This window comes from Homalodisca vitripennis, chromosome 2 (genome assembly GCF_021130785.1).
Source record: "Homalodisca vitripennis isolate AUS2020 chromosome 2, UT_GWSS_2.1, whole genome shotgun sequence".
NCBI lineage: Eukaryota > Metazoa > Arthropoda > Insecta > Hemiptera > Cicadellidae > Homalodisca > Homalodisca vitripennis.
In genome coordinates, this window is record NC_060208.1 from 93,081,257 (window position 1) to 93,104,687 (window position 23,431).

The window sequence follows — 23,431 nt, forward strand, 5'->3', positions numbered from 1 at the left end:
TCAAACCAATTATTCGTTACTCTTACTCTTCAAAGAGTTATTGTATATTGCAATTTAACCTTTGGAAAAAGTTTACAGGTTATTTATACAGACATATTGTTGACTGAGAAGTGTACTACAGTTAAAAAGCATATAATACTGGTGCTTTTACACCATTTCAGGTATAAGGGATATAGTGCAAAATATTAACTTCCTGAAGTGCCTTATTCTTAGCTAGACACATATTGGGGCTAAATCTCTTCATTGTACATAAATAAACTTTCAAAATTTTATGTAATTTTTTGGCAATCCTACGCAAACGTACATGTTTTATTGTACGATATGAAAGTGGAAGCGATGTCCCTTTGACAATTCTCTGTTTAAAATATTTTATGTAGTGTCTGGTGCATTGGCTTGTGATTCCTGCTGCTATATTCACAGACTCATTGTGGTCGCTTGTTTACACTAGTAGTAGTCACAAAAAAAGATCTTTGATTCATGTTAATGCCCATTCTCTCCGGGCTTGATAATTCAACTAATGTAAGTATACCGTATCACGCTGTGTAAGAAATCTAATTGCGTGTATTCTACATGCACGGACTCTTAACTTTGTTCATTATAAGACAGATAAATGTCGAAAATCGTCCAGAATAAACTAATTAGTCGGAATTTGCCATTGCTGATATATATGACAAAAATTAAATAATACTACCTGTTATACTGTTTATATTACATTTCAATAGCTGATATTAATTCATAGAAACACAAAATACTAGAAAATGCGAGTCACGATTTGTTTTGTGACTCAATAATTTGTCATACATCTATATTTACAGTAAATGGCTTGTCTTTAAATTACTTTAAGAGTATTTTTGGGTGGTATTTTGGAATAAAAACACATAAAATCTTCCCAACGGGGTTTTGTGTGACTGAGTGAACAACCAAACATATTCACAAACTTGCGGACTTAATATATACGCATACATAAATTATGTGTATAAACGAATTATTTTTGTGTTCCCAGCTGCAGATGAGAAACGTATGCTTAGAAAGGTTATTTATGATGTGTCAGTTGTGGAGAAACTGTAATGGAAGATTTTATTAGACTACCATAATTAGTTTTTTCCTAATATATTAGGTAAATATAAAATTCCGTTTTTTTTTCAATAAACTCCGTGTAATAATTGATAAGTATACAGTATCCTTACCCAACAACTCTATGATGCCACATTTTTAGAGTTAAATATGTCGTGGCATATGAACTGATTGCATATGAACTGTTATTTATTTCTGCATCAAATGTTAAATTATTAATACTTGAGTAAAACTAAAATTTGAGAGTGTGAAGTATTACTATATTACAAAATATCAATATCTGTTTCAGATGCGAGGTTCCCAGCCCAGCTGAGGACAGCGTTAAACACGGAACCATGTCGGCTAGGCGGAGATAGGACAGTAGCTCACGGCCAACAGGTAAATCTCTAAGCTTGTTACAGTAAACTTACAACCAGCTCTCCCGCTGTAACTCTCTGGACTGCCTGCCTAGCTGAAGACAATACTGAACCATGTCGGCCTGGTGGAGATAGGACGTTAGCTCCTGGCCAACAGGTAAATCTCTAAGCTTGTTATAGTAAACATACAACCAGCTCTCCCGCTAGAACTCTCTGAACTACCTGCCTAGCTGAGGACAATACTGAACCATGGTGGCTTGGTGGAGATAGGACGTTAGCTTACGGCCAACAGGTAAATCTCTAAGCTTGTTACAGTAAACTTACAACCAGCTCTCTCGCTGGAACTCTCTGAACTGCTTGCCTAGCTGAGGACAATACTGAACCATGTCGGCCTGGTGGTGATAGGATGTTAGCTCCCGGCCAACAGGTAAATCTCTAAGCTTGTTACAATAAAGTTACAACCAGCTCTCCCGCTGGAACTCTCTGAACTGCCTGCCTAGCTGAGGACAATACTGAACCATGTCGGCTTGGTGGAGATAGGACGTTAGCTCCTGGCCAACAGGTAAATCTCTAAGCTTGTTACAGTAAAGTTACAACCAGCACTCCCGCTAGAACTCTCTGAACTACCTGCCTAGCTGAGGACAATACTGAACCATGTCGGCTTGGTGGAGATAGGACGTTAGCTCACGGCCAACAGGTAAATCTCTAAGTTTGTTACAGTAAACTTACAACCAGCTCTGCCACTGTAACTCTTTGAACTGCCTGCCTAGCGGAGGACAATACTGAACCATGTCGGCTCGATGGAGATAGGACGGTAGCTCACGCTCAACAGGTAGATCTCTAAGCTTGTTACAGTAAAGTTACAACCAGCTCTCCCGCTAGAACTCTCTGAACTACCTGTCTAGCTGAGGAGAATACTGAACCATGTCGGCTTGGTGGAGATAGAACGTTAGCTCCTGGCCAACAGGTAAATCTCTAAGCTTGTTACAGTAAAGTTACAACCAGCTCTCCCGCTGTAACACTCTGAACTGCCTGCCTAGCTGAGGACAATTCTGAACGATGTCGGCCTGGTGGAGATAGGACGTTAGCTCACGGCCAACAGGTAAATCTCTAAGTTTGTTACAGTAAACGTACAACCAGCTCTCCCACTGTAACTCTCTGAACTGCCTGCCTAGCTGAAGACAATACTGAACCATGTCGGCTCGATGGAGATAGGACGGTAGCTCACGCTCAACAGGTAGATCTCTAAGCTTGTTATTGTAAAATTACAACCAGCTCTCCCGCTGGAAAACTATATACTTACTTTTGTTGGTGTGCAACGGAGCTCGCTTAGGATTAGTATAAATATATTTAAATAAAACTGTAACACTTTTCGTTAAGCAGTGTAATAATAAAGTATAGTCATTATACTTGAAATTATAAATACGTTTTTGTTGTTAAATCAATCCCTTGTTTAATGAGTACTTAATCAAATCGAATCGAATTGAATAGTATTAACTCAACTGAAAATAAAAACTCAAACTGTTTGTTTGTCCTACGTCCTATAGTATGAACCATATCAGTGCAAGGCTGGACGTATGGCTTTTTATGAATAATGTAAAGAAATATCAATTAATACATTTATAACTAGTATGATGGCAAGTAACTAAATGCAATACTCATGTATAATATAAACATTATATTGTTTGGGTTAAGTGCATTTTCGGAAGAGTGTGCTTGCTACAACCCAGTTTGAAATATTCTCGTACTATATTTACAGAAATAGTTATTGACTAATTAATCATAGTGCGTAGTAACTATATAACAGCCATTTTTCTAAAATATCTAAACCTTGTTGACTCGTCAAAATATACAGTAGAGGTCTATTGAATTTTCATGACAAAAGGCCAGTAAGTTTGCAATACATTTTGGATGAGACAAATAACTATTTATATACACCATAAGTTTTATGCACACTTAAGGGATCTTGGAAACTTTAAGACGTAAAGACAGTAAAGAATAAATGGACCAAGTTGTGCGTAATAACAAGATCAGCAAATAAATGTGGTTAAGTAAATTATTGGTTACGTCACTCACTCTGTGGGCTCACATAACTGTTTTTGGTAAAAATCTTAACACTGTACAGTTCTCTTATTTTTACCTAGATTGTAACATTTTTACAAGAAATCTGTATGAAATTTCTTCCAGTTTTTAAATATTACAATGAAAAAACTTTAAGATTAGTAATCGCGTGGCGTAGGGTTTGAGTCAATGTTTTAATCTAGAGATCCATCTTTGACTTAATTTTAAAAAAGTTGATTTTTACTGATTATTCAAAAATACCTTATATGTTATAACTTCCTTATATGTTTTTATCAAATTAATAATTAATACCGGCTTTTTGAACGGTCGTTTGTTGAAAAATTTTTATTCTATTAATCGGATTGTTGGTATATCTGACAGACCACCTGATGCTGCAACTGTACTTATTGTTGGGACCAAGTGTTACAAAATAATCCATTCATTTTTTAATAAAAGAGATTTTCTTATTTCAATAATTGTTTGAACGTATGAAATGAGTATACAAGTTATATTAGAATAAGAATTAATAGAGAAACGAAGTCATTCTACACAAGTTCTACATTATAAATAAGTTTATTTACTTTGGAAACATATAGTGTAGTCCTTTTAAGACTTGATAAAATAAAAACACCGTTGTTAAATCAAGCCACTGCCCTGTGATGACGTCGATATTGACAGAGTAAACAGTGGGCCGGCATGATAACATGATCGTTGGTTGTAATATTATTGCTCCAAAATCCCCAAATATCTACTACTGAGAGGTTTAAAATTAAATAACATAACTTTTACTACTATAGTCATATGACAGTTTTATTTTTATACAGTAGAACACGTTATACAGTGTTTCATATAACAACGTAAATAGTACAAGGACAACACGCTACGGCAATTGTAAGCACAATTACTAACAAGTTTAGTCACGAATATCAGGACAACCCCTAAGTGGAAACGGAAACCTAAGGAACGATATAATTCGAAAGTGAACAAAACTAGTCACGTGATTTAACATCGCGTGCGTCAGGGTGGCGAGAACTGCGTCGTTCCTACATGTCATTCCTGTTACAAAGCGGCGTAAACATTTTCTGCCGCAATATGACCATAGTTTTTACTTTACATGACAGTACACTTTTTCGTTCCTTTAAGAATAGAAGCTTGTAGAGTGCAGTATACTCATGATGGCAGGTTAGCGGTAGTTTTCACTTGTTGTCGAGATCCACGAAGAGAGGTAGCGGGCAAAAATGGTATTTGAGTAAAATGGAAGAAGCTCTGTAGCCTCTCTAGTCAGAACGGACAAGGGTAGCATGCCCTTGTATCTACACTATTAACACTTGCGCAACTCCACCAACTCCAACAATAATACTTGGCAGTGGGCTAGACCTACCCTTGCGCCCCAAATCTCAACATTTGTGATTATGATGTGTCTCTTCTGGTCAATATATCTGACACATTCATTTAGCTGTGCCCAGTGTATTATTCTCAACCAACCAGAAGCGAAACGTTCTTGGTTGATAGTTCTCTTACGAATCTATTTTAAACGTGGATATATACCGGGTGTCCCAAAAGTCCCACCCCTACCTTCTAACTTTTGAACAGAATTAAACAAACCAATATCCTTTGGGGGGTAGTAGTTATATAATGACAAATGATGATTTTGCGCTACATGAGAACTTAGCCCCTCAACCCAAAATGGGGGTTGGGGGGTCAAGTCAAAATTTTTAAATGCAAACCCCCATCAAATGACACTTCATTTTAAAGGTCTTCATAAAAGAAGAACAATGGCACAGACTGGAGGTCTCGATCTCAATCTAGTACAAAACAACGGCTTGTCAAAGTTTTATTGAAAAGTTACGCTACAAAACACTATTTTTCTTAACTCATCTGTTCAGACCTAACCCCCCATTTTGGGTTGAGGGGCTAAGTTCTCATGTAGCGCAAAATCATCATTTGTCATAATATAACTACCCACCAAAGAATATTGGCTTGTTTAATTCCGTTCAAAAGTTTAAAGGAGGGGATGGGACTTTTGGGACACCCGGTATATTTATGCATATATATATATATATATATATATATATATATATATATAATATGTATATCTTAATTTTAATAACTGAAGTATGTATTGTTCTTTCTCTCCAACTTTCTAAAATAAGATGAATCCAGTAGGTTAAAAACTTTATTCATACGCAGTAGTCTTATCACAGGCGAGCAAATGTAGCTTTAGTTTCTAAGCTAATGCTTAAGAAAATGAGAGCATATAAAACGAATTTAATACACTAAAAAAAGTATAAATCCGTGATTTAATCCCAGTAATTTCGCAATGTAACGTGTGCAACTTGATCCCGATAACACATGTCAGTCAGGAATGTCAAAACAAACCCCTACTCACAACTGGACATGTCAGAATGGTGGATAGGGACCATTTGCTGGGTCTTGTCACTTGATTGGACAGCTGAACATCCCGTCATCTTTGGCGGCAAATGCTACTGATACATCCATCTATTTATTTGGCCCCAAGTGAATTCAGTTATGTAATTATTTAACTAACTAAATCTCGACAACCGCTAGTTGTTTCAGGATATTTTATTGTTGTTTTATTAGGCTGATACAACTATTATTTACATTTATTGTTGTATTTGAGTGTTTAAACCTTCAATATTAAATTTAAACACAACATTAATAATATATTTAACTGTAGCAAAAAACAATAACAATAATAAAAAAATACATATAATATTTTATTAAAATTCTTTTAGATTTAGTCTAAACATTCACTCTAAAAATAACTATCAGACTTGTGAAAATACATTTAGACATAGTTTACACAGTTGGAGATTTAACTTTCAATGTTTGTCTTGAGCCAAACAAGTTTTCTAGTTTGATATTTATTATTTGATCTCATTTACATTTTTATCATTTAGTATTTTAAATCTTATTATTTCTACCGTTACAAAAATTATCATGAATTTGTTGTAAAAATTCCTCTAATGATTCACGAAAACTAGGTTTTAAACACAGATCGACTCTTCTTTTCTGGTCTGTAAGTTACGCCTTACGTTATTGAAAGTATCTGTAAAATTTAATTTTTTTTATTTTATTTGGTGAGAACCTGCTAATTGTCTTCTAAAACTGTATATTTAAATCAAACGAATTTTACTGCGTGTAATTAGAAAAATTGATATTTAATATGATTGTAAGGTATTAAGTACAAAAAAAAGAAATAAAATAGCTAAACATACAACAACTAAATTAATCCCTGTTATTAAACTTACACAAGCAACATATTAGACAATAAATGTTAGATTTGTTTCATTGCGTAGTTGATTGATTGAAACTAGACTTTTATGTCAAGAGCTACTAAACGTGGACACATGAGTATTTAAGTTAATAATTTATATATATATATATATATATATATATATATATATATATATATATATATATATAATATTTAAATAATCCGTCGGGTTCGAGTCCCGGCGGAGCAAGTACTTTTTGCGATTCAATATTTATTGAAATTATATATATATATATATATATATATATATATATATATATATATGTAAGTTCTAGTCTAGGATTTTAAGTTATAATTTCAATATTTGTGTAGCCTTAGTTGGATATTGTTAATTAATTGTACAGTGTAAGGTATACAATGGATTTAAATCCATGCCGATAATTAGGATTTTTTTAGGAATTTGCGTAATATCATTTTTAATAATATCAGATGTTCCTAGTATAATATATAATAATAATAGTATTAAAACGTTGTTATTACTTTACGATTTTAAAGGTACATATAGACTTTAACACACGAACTTAATAAATGTCCGCTAACCTCTGAACTTTACTGCTATAGATCCTTCATGTCGAGTTCACTTCAGCGTATATACTGATTAAAAACCCTGAAAGAAATGTTTCAGACCTAATAGTTCTCAGAAGTAATTAATTAATTATTCAAACTAATTATCAATGTTTTCAGTAGTCTGAAATTCTAAAAAGAAAATGAAAAGCAGCTAGGTGGAACTTTTTAACGAGACTATTGTGCTGATGAGGATGAGCCGGCTCAACTTGGATCAGCAGAATCAGCGATATCTGAGCCAAGGTAGATTACTCACACGTCATCCCTCCAGCCCACCACCACCCCATCTTTCCATCTCCATTTCATCCGTATCTGCCCTCGGATTCTCCATCTTGATGTCCACTCATATACCCATTTATTTTACTTCTCAAAATATATGAAGGTCTTGATATGTTGTAATACAAGACTAAGCATATATAAGCTCGAAATGTTCAATCAACCATTGTCATCTAAGTACTATAGCTCAAGTTTATTATTAGCCGGTAGAATCTGGTGTTATCTAAAAATGATTTTATAGAATAAACCGAAATTATTGTTCTATCATAGATGAGAATATTAATTGCTAGAATCACGGTAGCAAGTTTTGAAACTATCTGCTAATTATTCAAAACTTAAAAATTATAATAGTAACTCCTCCATTGAGTTTCCTCTCTTCAGCCGAGAAAAATGTAAGCCCATAAGAACTCGTAGAAAGTAAAAAGTGAACGTAGACGAAATAAAATTATGAACAGTAATTTTCTGTTTATCTACATCCTGTCGTAATGTGTTGAAGATAAAAGAAGCAAATTTAAGATAAAACAGGGAATAACGCAAATATATGAAGGGTTCAAAGATTAAGTTGACAAAAACGCGATGGAGTAACAGGTGTGAGTAAATTTTCTATATAAAGGTGATTAAATTCATACTATTTTAAAGGCCTCGTTAAAATAAAATAACCCCCTATATAAAACTTCAGATATAAAACTCATTTGTTACAGTATAGATGTCTTAATAATTTTATTTAATGATAGTTATTAAATGAAACATACCTTATTTTATATAAGATTTAGTTTACTGTATATTTGCCAATAAAATCAGAAGGCTTGTATTCAATACAACGTAACTTTTAATATTGGTAACGTTACGTGATGAATGATTTGTAAATCATTATAGCAGTGTTCTTTGATAAGGTAGGAGAACGCTACACCATGTGCAGCGTAACAGCTCTGCTTAGCTTGCATGTAGAATTTAAAGGCTATAGCTCATTGCATTCTTGAGTTGATGGGAAAAGCAAGAAAAGAAAGTATTTACAGCCCCTCTACAGATAAAAGAGAATTTGTGCCTGCCTATTGATTGATAGGCTTCAACCCCATGGTTGGACATGCAAATCATAGACTCATTTTTGTCTTGGTATAAATGAGGTTTCATGTGAAATTAAAAGTCTGTACATGAAATATTTCCCAATATATCTTGCTATTCACATTTTTATTCATTAAGGTAGGTGCCTTACCAATGTTTAAATAATAAAAATTCAGGGGGCTAGACAGGGTACCACAACTTAAGATTACGTTGAGATCAAACGTAATTGTTAATGCTCAGCCAAATATTACGGAGTAACATTGACAATTATCGACCTCAGGCTCTCCTATGTTTAAATAATGTTGCATGTAAAAATGTCTATATGACAATTAATTTTATATACGTCGTGTAGACAGACAGACAAAATTAAACTTGTTCAGCCCCTCGAGTGATAGGCTTTACTAACGGTTAGCCAATAATGTCAACTGATCTTCATCATGATAATCAATTAGAACAATAACTATTTACAGCATCATCATTATTTTTTTGGTTCAAATTGGCCCAATCATCTTTTTCAAAGCTGTTGTGTGATGAAAATTTTACGTTGTTGTATTCAGAAGTAATTTGTATATTCATTCTTTTAATACAAGTTTAAAGAAATAGTATTTAATACGTATAGTATAACATGTAAAAATCCAATGGTTACTATTTAGTTAAGAATAATCAAAGAGGAGCAGTTTGTATAATTTTGCTCATTAAGATCTTTAAAGTATAAAAACTATGTTAATATGCAAGGTTTACCACAAACTCCTTAAGGACCGTTCCATTAAACATTTTACAAGTCTATAATATCATAAGAAGTTTACAAAGTTAATATTAGGTTAAATTTGAATGAATCTATCCCGCGAATAAGCTATCAATACTTCGTATTTTGTTAACAATTCACAATCAATCCTTCAGCAACGTTAATTTTAGGGTGTAATTTTAGCTGTATTGAGGGACAAATTATAAATCAATCACAGTCCTTTGCCGCTTAATCCCACGCTTAAAAATATACGCTACATAGACTTTCATTGGCTCACCAGTTTATAATAAAGCAAGAATTTATAGATGAATTAATTTTGCTTAGCATTTACACGCAGCTTTCAGTACTAGAGAAAAAAATCATCATCATTTTCATCTGAAGCTCTGGCTTTGTCTATTGACTAGTATTTAATTTATTTTACAAACATTAATTCCTAACCCAACTTCAAGTTTCGTTAAAGAAAAAAAGAATATCTGGAAAGTTAAGACGTTTTATACTACTGCAAATCCTAAATGCTTGCCTTCAGTGTATTTAAATACTTCTTTAAGGAATAATTTTTGTAATTTTAATGAAACATAGATATATATCTAAAACATATTCAAAGAAAAATGTTTTACTATTTAATGTTGTTTGATAAAGCTTTCGTAAATTGTAAGGAAACTTAGATATGTCTTTCTTTAAAATAATTTGCCTTGAACTTAATAATTAAAAATACATTTACCACCCTACTAAAATTTATAAACATTGTCTCATGTGGCATCAATTCTCGATAAAGGTGTCATTTAAGGCATTAAACTTTATGGATGAAAGTTTATTTATAAATAGAGAAGAATGAGTTCTATGACGGTGCATGTCCAATTATGGAATTTGACTAAGCGTCGTTGAAGCTTATCTCTTAGTAGGCTGATGAAATTTATCATTTGCCTGCCAGCAGAATGTACACACTTGACTTTCTCTGTTCAGGGAATCTCGAGAATGTAAAATTGTGCATGCAACTCAGCGAAGCCTGTCACGTGACACGTGGTTTCGCGTACTTCTAACTTGTATTAAAAGAAAAATAAGTTTGTTAATAGTATAAAGGTTTAACTAAAAATTATGCGTGAAAATTTGTATATGACACGGATTGCATACATTAATTTTGCTCCATCTTATTGAATACTACTTAAAGACATCTTAGACATTTTCTCCTTTTTATGCTCTGTGTTTGTTTTCCAAAGACTGTCCTAAGAATGCTTTCACATAGAGATACGTAAAAAGACTGCTAACCTATTATTTCATTTCACACGAAGAACCCTTTTTTATTTAATTGGTTAATTTTTCTTCAACCAATTTTGGAGTAGTAGTCCCTATAATCAGTGTTAGTGATAGTCTGTGAAAGCGTCTGGCTTATCTATTTAATAGTTATAAAATATACTATTTAGAGGAATATAAAATGTAATTCTTTATTCCGCATTCGGTTTATTAAATTATTTAAAGTCATATAATTTTCATTTAATGTTTGTTTGATATATTGTTGGGTTTTGATTGTTTTCCATAGCATGTTTGATAGCAATATAATAAACTCTGATTGGCTTATGTACAAAATAAACAAGGACTATTTGTAATATTGGGTTCTTCAATGACATGAGGTCGCAACTTATGTTTCAGATTGAGAGAGACGACCCCTGTGAGTTTTGTATTTGCATAGACAGTAAAGTTTTCTGCTGGTGGGGTCAACAACATTGCACCAGCAACACCACTTCAGACAACTCTACAGGTAAACTAGGATCTTTGTTCTATTTAAAAATGTAATTCATTCTAGTAATATTTTACACAGTTCAGTCACATAAATAAAGTTTTTAATTTCTGAGATACAAGTATTTTAAGTGTAAAACTTGTAAGTAGTGGTTTAATTACATGCCTTACACATAGGATAATCTGTAGCGTAAAGATAATGCTGTGGAATCAATTTGTTATGAGGAAGTAAAGAGACATTTTTCAAAATTGGTTTCATGGTATTTTTGGTACTTTTTGAACCTAATTGAAGACCTTTACTGATGAATGATAGTTTCCAGAATTAAATGCTAATAAAATGATTCACGTATACATTAAAAACAAGAACCAGGGTAATTTACAAGTATATATATACACACTGTTTGGTTTTGATGGATAAAGATAGATAAAATTCTACTCGACGATAAAAATCGTCCTTACTTAGCTCATGATGAAATTGAATTTTGTATGCTTTATAACCACTGACATGTAACACTTTAACAACTTATATTTTATATATACCTAATATTTGAGAAACATTTCTTGTTGAGGCATAATCTTCTACACGAGACTGTAAAGCGTTAAGTGCCATGCCAATCTTCGTTTGTTGCCGGTTTTTGGCCATCCAGGTTTGGGGTGGTCTTGAACGCTGGCTGTTTCCTAGAAAAGTTGATAGTTTTTGTGCTTCTGATTTAGATTTGGATAAATGTCATTAAATTAATTCCTTATTTAATCTTAAGATCTCAACCGTTCTCCGTCAGCCGCTCCATCCCAAATCACATTTTTTTAGAAAATGAGCAAAGTTGTAACAGGGACTAAATATTTCCTAGAAAGGTGTCCCGAGTACTATCCTTCCATCTTAATCCATTGTCTATTGTATTTGTACTTAATTGTGTCGATAGTTTCAGGAAAAACTTCAAATATGTTTATGCTAAACTAGTATAGTATTTACAGAACTATTTCATGGATGTAAAAAGGCTTTGTGTTCTGGTTAAAGAGTTATATGTCAAAAACAAAAATACACGTAATTTTTACAAAGGTTTATTTCTTTCTAAGTAAATTAAAAGCTCTGAAACATCAAAATTATTAATAGTGTGAAAATTGTTTTAATTTCTGGATTTTAACTTTTAATACCTATTAGATATACTGTTCATAACTTTTAAAGTTCTGGATTTGCATGTCTCTAAAATATACAAACCTTACCCAATGTGATCTTGCATGTTCAAGTTTTCACTTATTGTTATAATTTATTATTTGGATTATGAAGACTCCAGCCTGACCAGTTGGAGCGAGACATCTGAGAGTCCAGACGTTACCAACACGACTGACACTGTTTCCTCCACCACGACGGCTACCTCCTGTATCGTAATGGGTATGACTCTTTGTTATTTCGAGTGAAATCCATATAGCTTATAAAGTTCTCTACCTCATCTAAGAAACTAAACGTAACACAAGTTAAATATTTTTATACTTTGTTTACAAGTTGTAATGAGGGTTATATTCTGTTGAAAAGGATCATATTCAGGATAAGAACATGAGTTTACCTTTATACCTAGATAAGACACAGATTTCAATTTATAGCATATTTAATTAGGCTAATAAGATACAATGTTAAAATCTCATATGATTGTACTCAGTTTGTTTTAAAATGTATGTATCTTGGGATTTTCTCATTACATTCCTGATTACCCGGTATACCAATGTAAAAATAATCGCTAAGTCTTAGCCAAATTCCATGTAGTTACATGAATCTTCCACGAAATCATATACATAGATGAATCTTCATGTAAAATTTCAATTCTAAAAGTCCATTCGTTGTTGAAATATCGTGCAGACAGAAAGAGAGAACAAAAATGTTTCCAGCCTCCAGAGTGATAGGGTTCGCTCAGCTAATTATAGATTTTTAAAAATTTAATTTAGCATGACTATTTTTTCATAATGCTTCATCTATGATGAGAACTTTGTTCTTTAACACTGAAAACTTTGGATATTAAAAACAGAAAAATTTATATGGCCACTTTTTTCCGTTATTTTTATAATTTTTTCAGAGCTTTTGTTCATAGTTAGGGCACAATCCTGCACATAGCTAATCTATCTATGTAGTTCAAGATGGGCAGCTCTTGTATTCATCAAGATTTCGTTTCTGAGACTATTTTCCTTTTTCTTAATAAAATACGCACGTTTTTACTATTAGTTTCTTTTTTTATTTTGATCCCTTCGTCTTGAGGGTTAACTTGAAATGGGGGAGGTTATTTTGAGACCAGAGAAAGAAAAATGAAATAACACCGCAAGTAACCAGAAAACATGGTTCAAGCTGAAGATAACAAAGAGGAGAGAATATGTGCTACCCCTTTGAAGCCTTCTCTTATTTGTTTTATTTCTCTTAAAACAATAGTACTTTTCGAATGTTATTTAGAACACATCCTTGTATACGGATTACATTGAATTTAGTGCTTAACTATTGTAAAATGCAAATTCAGTGCTGAATAATGAATGAATGAACTGAATGTCTGTTTCCATTGCACAGGACGGCAGTACTCTCTGGGTGCGGTGCTCCCTAGGGACACAGGGACTTGCCTGGAGTGTGTCTGCGGCAAAGGAGGCCGGGTCACGTGCAGCCCCAAGGACTGTATCCGGCCCAATGACGAATTCCACAACTCAGACCCCGGCAACTCCCTTGATATGTTTGACGTCGATGTCTTCTAATCCTTGCTGCCTCCGCCGTAGACAATCCTTAATAGCTCAAGATTTTCCACCACTTAAGTTTACACTTTGATTAATTGAACCCCACGCGAACATTTATCTCTTTTTATATGTTGTTTACACTTAAGTTTTTTTTACTCGCTGATGGTGGCCCTATTCGGAAAGCTTGATGTAGCAAACAGAATTGTTAATTACTATAGCATTTCTAAAACAATTTCCTTTGTTAAACTACAATTAATTCTCTAAACATATTAAGTCAGTTTTAGAAATATACCAATGACTATTTTAGGTTAAGAGTGTTACGCAACATTAAATAATACGAATTGAAACAACAGGTCTTCCAAACAATCTTAAATATAAAATTTGGGCTTCACGCTGATTGCTATTATAACATTATGTAATGCTACAATCAGACGAAATGATAAATTTTATATCAGGTACAAAATAATGGGTAAAAATGTATACCCTATTGTAAAAATCTGAAGGGCGTTTCTTCACTGTATTCTATTTATTTTCATCACCAAGATCCAAAATCGATTGCACGTTATCAACTGTGGTGCATAGTTTTACGTCAATATCTCAAAACTTAGACATAGCTAAAAGTTGAAATAAAAATGACGTAACTTGAAAAATGTTCCAATTTGTATTGAAATTGTGTTATTGTCAAATTATCATCGTTAGTGAATATTAAAGAGTAAAAGATTATATTTCACAAAATATAGGCAATAAAGCAAATACATTTAGTAATACCTGAATATGGCACAATTCTAGGCTGTACACGTGTACCAGTGGTGCAGTCCTGACAACAGATGCGGGAGTGTATAGTACTCTCACATGCACACTCACGGTGCAAGCGGAGGTCTAGAAAGCTATCATTATATCGAGCCTGGGAAACGTGAAAGTACACTATTGATAAATTGTTAATAATTTCCCATAGTTATTATGAGATTTTCGAGTATTTATTGCTCTTAATATTGTCTTAAAGGTATGCATTCTGTGTCAAGTCAAATATTAAAATTTAAAGTAAAAATAATTAATTGGACTGTGGCATAAATTTGGAAGCAAAACAGAAACTCTCCTTTCAAATTTAATAAATGTTCGAATGTTTAAATTATACATACATTAGTGAACACATCCTTAATACTGTTCCTAAATATAGCCTTTGAGCGTAAAGTTAATAGGTGAATTTTTTCATAATTTCGACGCGTAGGATCCCTAAAAAGTATGCTACTTATAATCGTAAAAACATTTATTACCAAATAATAAAAATTAAGCAAACAATAAATTTGTCAAGAGACTATAAAAGGACATCGTAGTATATATAAGCATAAATAGCAAACAGCAAGAAGCCACAATAACTGTAAATATAAATGGTATATAATTGACGCACAGTCAAAAACAATAGTTTGTAATAATTTTTTCTGAACTAATACTAATTTGTCATATGGTTACTATTAAGTTGTCTGTAGCATATTATACCTCCAGACTAAGATTATAAACAAGATAAATGACGCCACCTTTTCCTTGTCATCCCAAGTACTATGTATTTACATATACCCTAAGTGGAACATAGCGGCCTATATAACAATACACGACCGGTCCCATTACTCTATGATGAAGTATATAGAGGAAATTCTCCGTAAGTCTTTGTCTTTTGTCTTGTACATAACCAATTTACTATTGTCTATCTTCTTGGTGTCCTGTATCGTTTTAAGTATATCCAAGTGAGTGTAAATATTAACCTATTCAGTGTGGAATCCTTTAATAATCCACAATTAAGTGAGATCCAAGAAATCAAAAACAAATTTGAATATGTTATATGAAAATAGTGAATATTATTGGACTGTGTGTGTTTGCCTTTGTATTTTTCAAATATTCCCTTAGTAAACTGAAAGTAGATACAGGTATATTAATAAACGAATTTTAATTTAGTTGAATTAAAAATTTGTTCCGAGTAAAATACTAATTATAAATAATAAATAATATTTTATACTATGTATGTTATATTTTCAAAATTGATTATTTAAAAATTAAAGTCGAAGATCTCTTTTATAAATAATTATTTCGATTTTTTTGTAATAATTATTAACGTATACTTTATCAATTTCAAAAAAGAATCATGTAACACGTTATACCGAATTTAAATTATAAGAGATGTAGTTGCATTAAATAAAAATTTAACATATGATTACTTAAATAATAATCGGTAATTTGTTTTCTCAATTAAATCCAGAGTATAAAATTGTACCAAAGTACATCCACAGAAGGGACCCTTTTGTGTCTATACGTGCCCCAACATATCTAGTGTATCAGATATACATTGTGATATACATTAGATGTAGTTTAGCTGTGAACCAATCATGTTGTGTGTGCTGGTCGACATTGTATTGGTCTCGTACCAATTTCTAAAAACTAAAACTCTGCAAATGATGAATTGGCTGTAAAATAATGTATCGTATTAAATGGTGACGATGATGTATTCTACTGAAAAAAGGTAAATACTAGTGTAATAGATTAATGCAAATTAATGAATTTTGTATATGTTGGCTTCGGCATGTGCAGCATTGTTGGCGGTAGACGTTTTTATATTAGCAATTACAAAATAAAATGTAATTTATATATTTAATATTTTGAACTATTAGCAATACCTAGATTTAAAGCATTTACTTTTTACTGAACGATAAAAACGGTAGAGAAATACATAAGGATTTGAGTAAATTTTAATTGTAGTTAAGTTTTGATGTAGTTTTTTTGTTAAAAATTATTTTTGTAACTTTTTAAAATTAATACCTTTATAATTATGTTTATTTAGTTTTCAATAAAAAGAAATTTTATTTTAATAAATATAAACTTAATTGTGCCTATCATCAGTTTATTAAATGAAACAATTAATGTCCTAAAATTACACCAATAAAAAAGCAGATACAACATTAGTTGTGTTATTCTAGTATATATGTATTGTGCAACGTTAAAACTTGACAGAAAACCTCATTGAAACACAATACATTAAAAATATAACTGTATACATAAACCACCTATTGCATTTCGAGTATATTCTTTTTTAGTATAAACAAGAATAAAAAATGTAAGTTATGGCTTTTTATTATATATTATTCGAGAAAACATGTAACTAATTTTCGCCTATATATTCAAAGTGTATTACTGAAATGAGAAATAATAGTGGTCCCAAATGTCTTTCTTAATACAACACGATAATAAATCTAGTGGTATTAGACATAGAATAATTGGAATAGATGGTATAAAGTCGATTTTCATAAATGTAAAGATTACAATATTACACTTGTATTACAGTTTCACAGCATGATAATACACTGGACTTTCATATTCATACTTATTAGTTTAAGAGGTATTTAATTGGCCATAGGAAGCAGTATTCTTTTAAAGGAGGTTTTTAAGTCAGTTGGAATGTTTCGGTATTTTGTAACAAGTTTAGTATAGATTGTACAGTTCAGTAAACCATGTACGATTAATGTAAGAGGTTATGTTGTTTATTACCTATAATACAGTTATAATTTACAATTGTGTTTTATTCAAACCTACATGAAATTCATGTAATATTACAGTTTAATACATTTCTAGGTACACAATATTATTTTAATTTAAAATGTTAACTACTCAGTAAAGTTATATAACCTTACTAATGTTACCAGTATTATAGGTTTCAAAATTACATAACATTCACGACATTAATAGATTTTTCTTTTTTTCAGAACATAATTTTATTATGTTTGGAGACTGCCCATATAACGACCTACGACTAGCAAGGCAGAATCAAAGACAGCTGATGGCATAATTTTTACCACGACCCATGCCATAAACTTGAAACCTAATATTCTCTTATTTAGCGGATTATGCTTCCCAATAATGCATTACTATTCATTCTATCATGTGTCATCGATATAAGCAGTGTAAAGACAACGCATGTTTAAGCCCTCTTCTGAACAGATAAGGCAAGCCTTGGGAATGTGACTCTCTAAGCAAAACCCTTGTCCGAGCATCGCTGGCACAAATCGATTGAGTTCCGTTCTATGTGGCACTCAGCCAAGATTGTGTAGGAGTACGACTAACTAAATAAGGCGTTTCAGATGGATTTAATGCCAACTGCTGGAACTGATTGGAAATTGTATAAATTAACCTATTCATAATAACAAAAAAATTATCATTGTTAAAATAAAAAAAATCTGAAATGGAATCAACTGGTTTAGAGTATTCTATAAAGCCTAGGCATATGAAAGAGTGGCATTTCAGAGGTGAGTTTGTGATACTTACCCATAAGTGGACCAAGTGTCCAAGATAACTCTAACTACCGGAATTGCCCCAGCTACTTGGCAAAGAAACATCGTTCGTCTTCCCACATCGACAACTATCTAGTAAAGTCCGTACCTACACTTCAAATCCACAAAATGTATTAATAGGTTGCCCTTTACCACGATTGGCTTAATGTTATCTTGGGAAACCACATGGAAACACGAAGGAAAGTGAACATAGACTGTAGGGAGGCAAGAAAGTCATATCATTTCCACACCGCCATTGGCTAAGTGTCAGAAATTACGGAGTGCGTTCCCTTAGGCAAGCACGGATACAGCAGATCTTTGGAGACTCGAACATGGACGGAAGTTGCACTAGATCAACCTTCTGATTGCCGAAAGCTCAGCAGAGACGTTTTAAGGAACGCCTCGCTCTCAATAAACTACAACGTGACCTACCCCTCCAAAACTGCAAGATTGCAGAAAACTGCCTAATTGAAGGCCACTATACTGACCAAGAACCAGAAAGTGATAATTAGTTACACAAGCGCCCACGCCTAGTCTAATGCAATTACAACGAACTACTTGTAATTCACCGTGACTATGATATCGACGTAGCCGTACTTCAGGGACCCATTCGACCTTTCGCTAAACCATAAATTTTCACAACATTGTGATATACCGAATATATCGTCAGGCCCAACGTGGTAGAGCTGATAACGGAGTTGACATGTTCGTATGCAGACATGTACCGCACTGATGCATGCCTTGCTCCTGCTGGTCTACAGAATTTACGTACATTCTGTCTGTTTTGGGGTTTCACAGATCAAGACACCTTCTGTCTACAATAAGGTGCCTTGTCCTGCAGGTGCGATTGAGCACTCTCCTGTTACCGCTGGAGACCTCGATTGTAAAAATATAACTAAAGACGATCGAGCCAGCAACACGGAAGGTTGGGTCCTTATTTACTTCGTTGAGGACCACCCCTTCGTGACCATCTCTGCCTCCAAGCTTCCAACCCACTACCCAGACCGGCTAAACTACCAAATCGACATATTTGGCATTGCAATTTACTGCGACATTCCTGGGGCCATAGCTTACAGTTATTATCGCATTTATCAGTTAACGACTTTTAATTACTTTACCATTCACCTGTACCGATAACGTCCACATGTTGGTTATCCCTTTATCTTTAATTGACTTTAAATTGCAAGTTCAGGATGTGCAACCGTGCCTTAAATAAACTATACATCACTCCAATAGTCTTGGCCAGGCCTTTCCAGAGCATCGTCATTACCTCTCTCAAAGTGTTCATAATTATGTGTAACATAAACGACTTCTGAGAAAAAGCATTGTGATATTCTAGAATCAATGCGGCCTTTAATTGCCATTCCGAAAATGACTTTGTTTAGAACTCTTGAACTTCTGTGACTAATATGCTCCTCATTCTGAAGCCGGCATAAAATCGATTTATCTCCAGTGACACCTCTATAAGATTGTGGAGCAACATTTCCTGATCAGATTCCCTGTGGATTTCCATATTTAACTTCATGACACCAAGGCGTATTTCTGAAAGGTTTTTCGTCCACCCTTTAGCTGATTAGGTTAGTCTCATCCCTAACATACTACTCGAGCATGGACCTGGTTACCTCGGCGGTAATAATTGAGGTGAGTAAGGCCTTCGATTGTGCATAGTATTATAGACTCCCCTTTAAGCTCATTAGACATAAAACATTTTAAAGTATTAAATGTATTGGTATAAAATAAATTACAATTAACTGAAAAAGGACCCCAATACTCCTAACAATAAGATATGGTTGATGGAAAGGATGTTAATAAGTGGTTTCAGACAAATAAGGGATAGTGAAATTGTGTTATTTTTATCTATTTCAGAATAATTGGAAGTCAAACAGCTATATTTTGGGAGTCACAGGTTAGAGAGTAAAACGGTAATTATAATTACCCAGAATGAAATACCCAAATTTCTCTACAAACTGCTATAACATTTTACAGAATAATTTCAAGAATTACAGTAACACTTATTACAAAGTCCGTGACAGTCTTAGTGAAAGCACGTGCGATGTAATATGGTGGAGCCATGTGATAATGTTTATCGGAATAAAACATCTTTAGGGCACATATTATTTCAGTGTTTATGTTAATAAGTTCAAAAGATACATAAATTTGCCACTAGCTATTATTTAAGCTTTAATATGTTGAAGCTTTTCTCATTCAAAACTATCATATTTCAAATCTGATAGTAAATTTTGGCTGGTTATTTTAATAACAAAATATATAAATACTAAGTTTAAAAAGCACAGTAAAGTAATAAAAGTTTTTATAACGCCCATTGTGATCTACTTCCAGTATAAGGTATTTCCGGTGCATTTTCATAGTCCGAGGACCGAGGTCGAGTAAATTTTTCTGTGCTGAAGTCTGTTTAACAAAAGACATAAGTGTGTCAAATTTAACTTTTCTAGGATTGCGAGAAGATAAAAATATACAATACAGTTCCTCTGGCGGTTGCAACAGCTACGGATGGTTGATATTCAACATATCTAATTTCTCTCTTGACAACCTAAGGTACGTGTATCTTTTATTGTATTGTTCTCGAACGGCGAGAACCTAGAAAAAAATTTAGTTCTTCTATGGCAACAACCCAATGTAAAACCATAACAATGTTTAATCTTTATGCGATTGCTTTTGTTTCTCTACGTAAGTCGGCATAAGTAGGCATACTTGTGCCGAATTTTAACTTACTATGGATGACGAAAGCTTGGAGAAATAATATGATAAGAATGAAAAACATACACACACACACATACAGACAGGCGGTAAACTAAGCATTTTTGCCCTCCTGTTTATATAACATTATATTATTTGAATTCTCAACTTATATATATATATATATATATATATATATATATATATATATATATATATATATGTATATATATATATAAAGTTCAATAAATATAGAATCACAAAAAGTACTTGCTCCGCCGGGACTAAAATCGGGATCTGGATCTTGTCGAGCGAGAATGGTACCATTACACCAAAGGGCTTTTACTTTTTACGATTCAATTATTTTTTAGTTCACCGTTTGTGTCAGATATATGATTAAATAATCAAACTAATGTATGAGTGACATGCGAAATACTTTTTACAAGTATTAAATTTGTATAAAAATTTTAATGATTTTGGGGTATATGGCCATTAAAACTATTTTCTTAATATTTCCTTATTGAGGTTTGGAAAATGTTTTAAAATATGTATACCTATAATTGAATTTTTAAACAAATTAATTGATAAATTAATATTTGAAGGACTTAATACTCTAGTTATACTGTTACATGGAAATAATTGAGGTTTCTTAGATTTTAAAAATTGTTTGTTTTGATTAAATATTTTGGAGATATTTTTGTATACAAGAGTGTGAAGCCCATGTGAGTGTGTGTGTGCCATGTGGCACGTAGTTACTTTTTAAAATATAGGAATTAAAATCTACAGCTATAGTACTTGATAAGTTTTCATTGTTCAAAGTAAAATAGAATGACAGAAAACCGTTAGAGATAAACACATACTAGTTTATATCAATAACACTGATTTTCAAAGATGTTTTAAATAAGATACCTTCCTTTTTTAGTTATTCCTATTTAACATTTAAAAATTTTTATTTTTATGGTGGGGATGAATTAAGCAAATATGTTTATGTAACATATAATTAGGAGGGGTATTTTCTGTAAATTAGGAAATTGTTTTTAAATATTTATTTTAAAATTTGTGCAAAATATGGCATTTTATGGCAAGTTCCAAAGTTTGTTATAATTTGGTCCTTAATGATTAAGCATTTTAATTATTTTTGAATATGTTTCTGTTAAATTGAGCTTTCAAAAACAACGTGCGTTTTGTCACAATACCATAAGGTAAGAAAATTAAGAGCCGACCCTTTGATTTTAAATTTGATAAATTTATTAATACATAAAAAACTGAAATCATTTTCAATGAAATGAGTCAGTTTTTTAGTCATCATTACCACATAGGTTTGATAAATATTTAATTTCCTCTTAGTCTCAAAACAGTTTTACATAGTTTTATGATGAAATAATTACAGTTTCCTATTGCTTTTCTCATAAAATACCTTAATCATGAGAGGAAAGTTCCATGGCACTAGCAAATTTATAGAAAGTGATGAACTGTAAACACAATGTAACACATATCTAACTTGATTATTGAGGGATTAGTTGATATTGGAATTGTCCAACGAAAGAAACTAATCTTGAGGACCAAATTTCTTTATGTTAAAAACCGTTGTAAATTTAAGTTTCATTAGATTTTCTACAGATTCTACTTGTATACGGCAATCTCTTTATATTAATAATTATTAGTGAACTACTTTATTACATATTCTTATAATGTATATTTTCCAAAAGTTACCAAACCCAATTAATTACATATGCATTTGTGTCTCAGCTGAGAAAAATTCTTATAGTAAGAGCAATATCTCATATGTGAAGGTTTGGTACCTCAGATGATTTTAGTTGCCGCTTTGGAAAAAACACTCTAAGTAGCATAGTTCCATAGTTTAAGGGGAAACAATTTCTAATCATGATTTTTCACTACATGATTCGGAATCAAATTTGTATTTTATATTTATAAGACAAGAAATGTATTCATTTTCTATCCTTTAACTTTTATTATAATATCACCTAACCTATTCATTGTTTTTAAACAGATTCTTTCTAAGGTTGTTAAACACTTTATTTTATATAGGTTTCATTATTAATAACCGATACCGTAAGAAATAACAGTAATCTTTTAACCTAAAGCTGCAGTGTGTGTGCAAGTCCCACTAAAAACTAAGGAATACTTAAGACATATGTTATTTCTGTTTGCAGCCCAAACAAGAAGTCTTGAATTATTTATAAACAGCCTTGGCAAATGTAGGCTAAATAAACGTACTATAAATACGACGACGTTCAAACATTCAAGCATCGTTGTAGAGCCACTTATTGTCAAAACGTCTTCTCCGGGATTCCAGCACAAAGGAAGGAATTCTGGGGTTGTTTGTGAACTACAAAGACTGCGTCTTATTCAAATGGCATCCTTTTGAGGCAATCCTTAACAGAATAATGTGAGATGTTATCAGCTTACTGTGATTTAAGATATTCTTCTAAATACATAGAATAATATAAAGGAAAATGTAAAACAATTTAACAGTTTTTTACCACATTTCTTAGTGTTAAGTACAAATATGTTACACATTGTAACG

General features: G+C 32.4%; 1 protein-coding gene across 1 annotated transcript in view; it reads left to right on the plus strand.

The window, feature by feature from the left end:
• Positions 1–17,431, plus strand: part of LOC124355724 — an 89,891-nt gene extending 72,460 nt beyond the window's left edge. The window contains exons 3-6 of the mRNA XM_046806882.1: positions 1,364–1,452; positions 11,084–11,192; positions 12,456–12,560; positions 13,716–17,431. Coding sequence (XP_046662838.1) covers positions 1,364–1,452; positions 11,084–11,192; positions 12,456–12,560; positions 13,716–13,894 — 482 coding nt within the window. The 3' untranslated portion in view covers positions 13,895–17,431. The remainder of the gene's footprint in view (positions 1–1,363; positions 1,453–11,083; positions 11,193–12,455; positions 12,561–13,715) is intronic.
• The last annotated feature ends 6,000 nt before the right edge of the window (positions 17,432–23,431 follow it).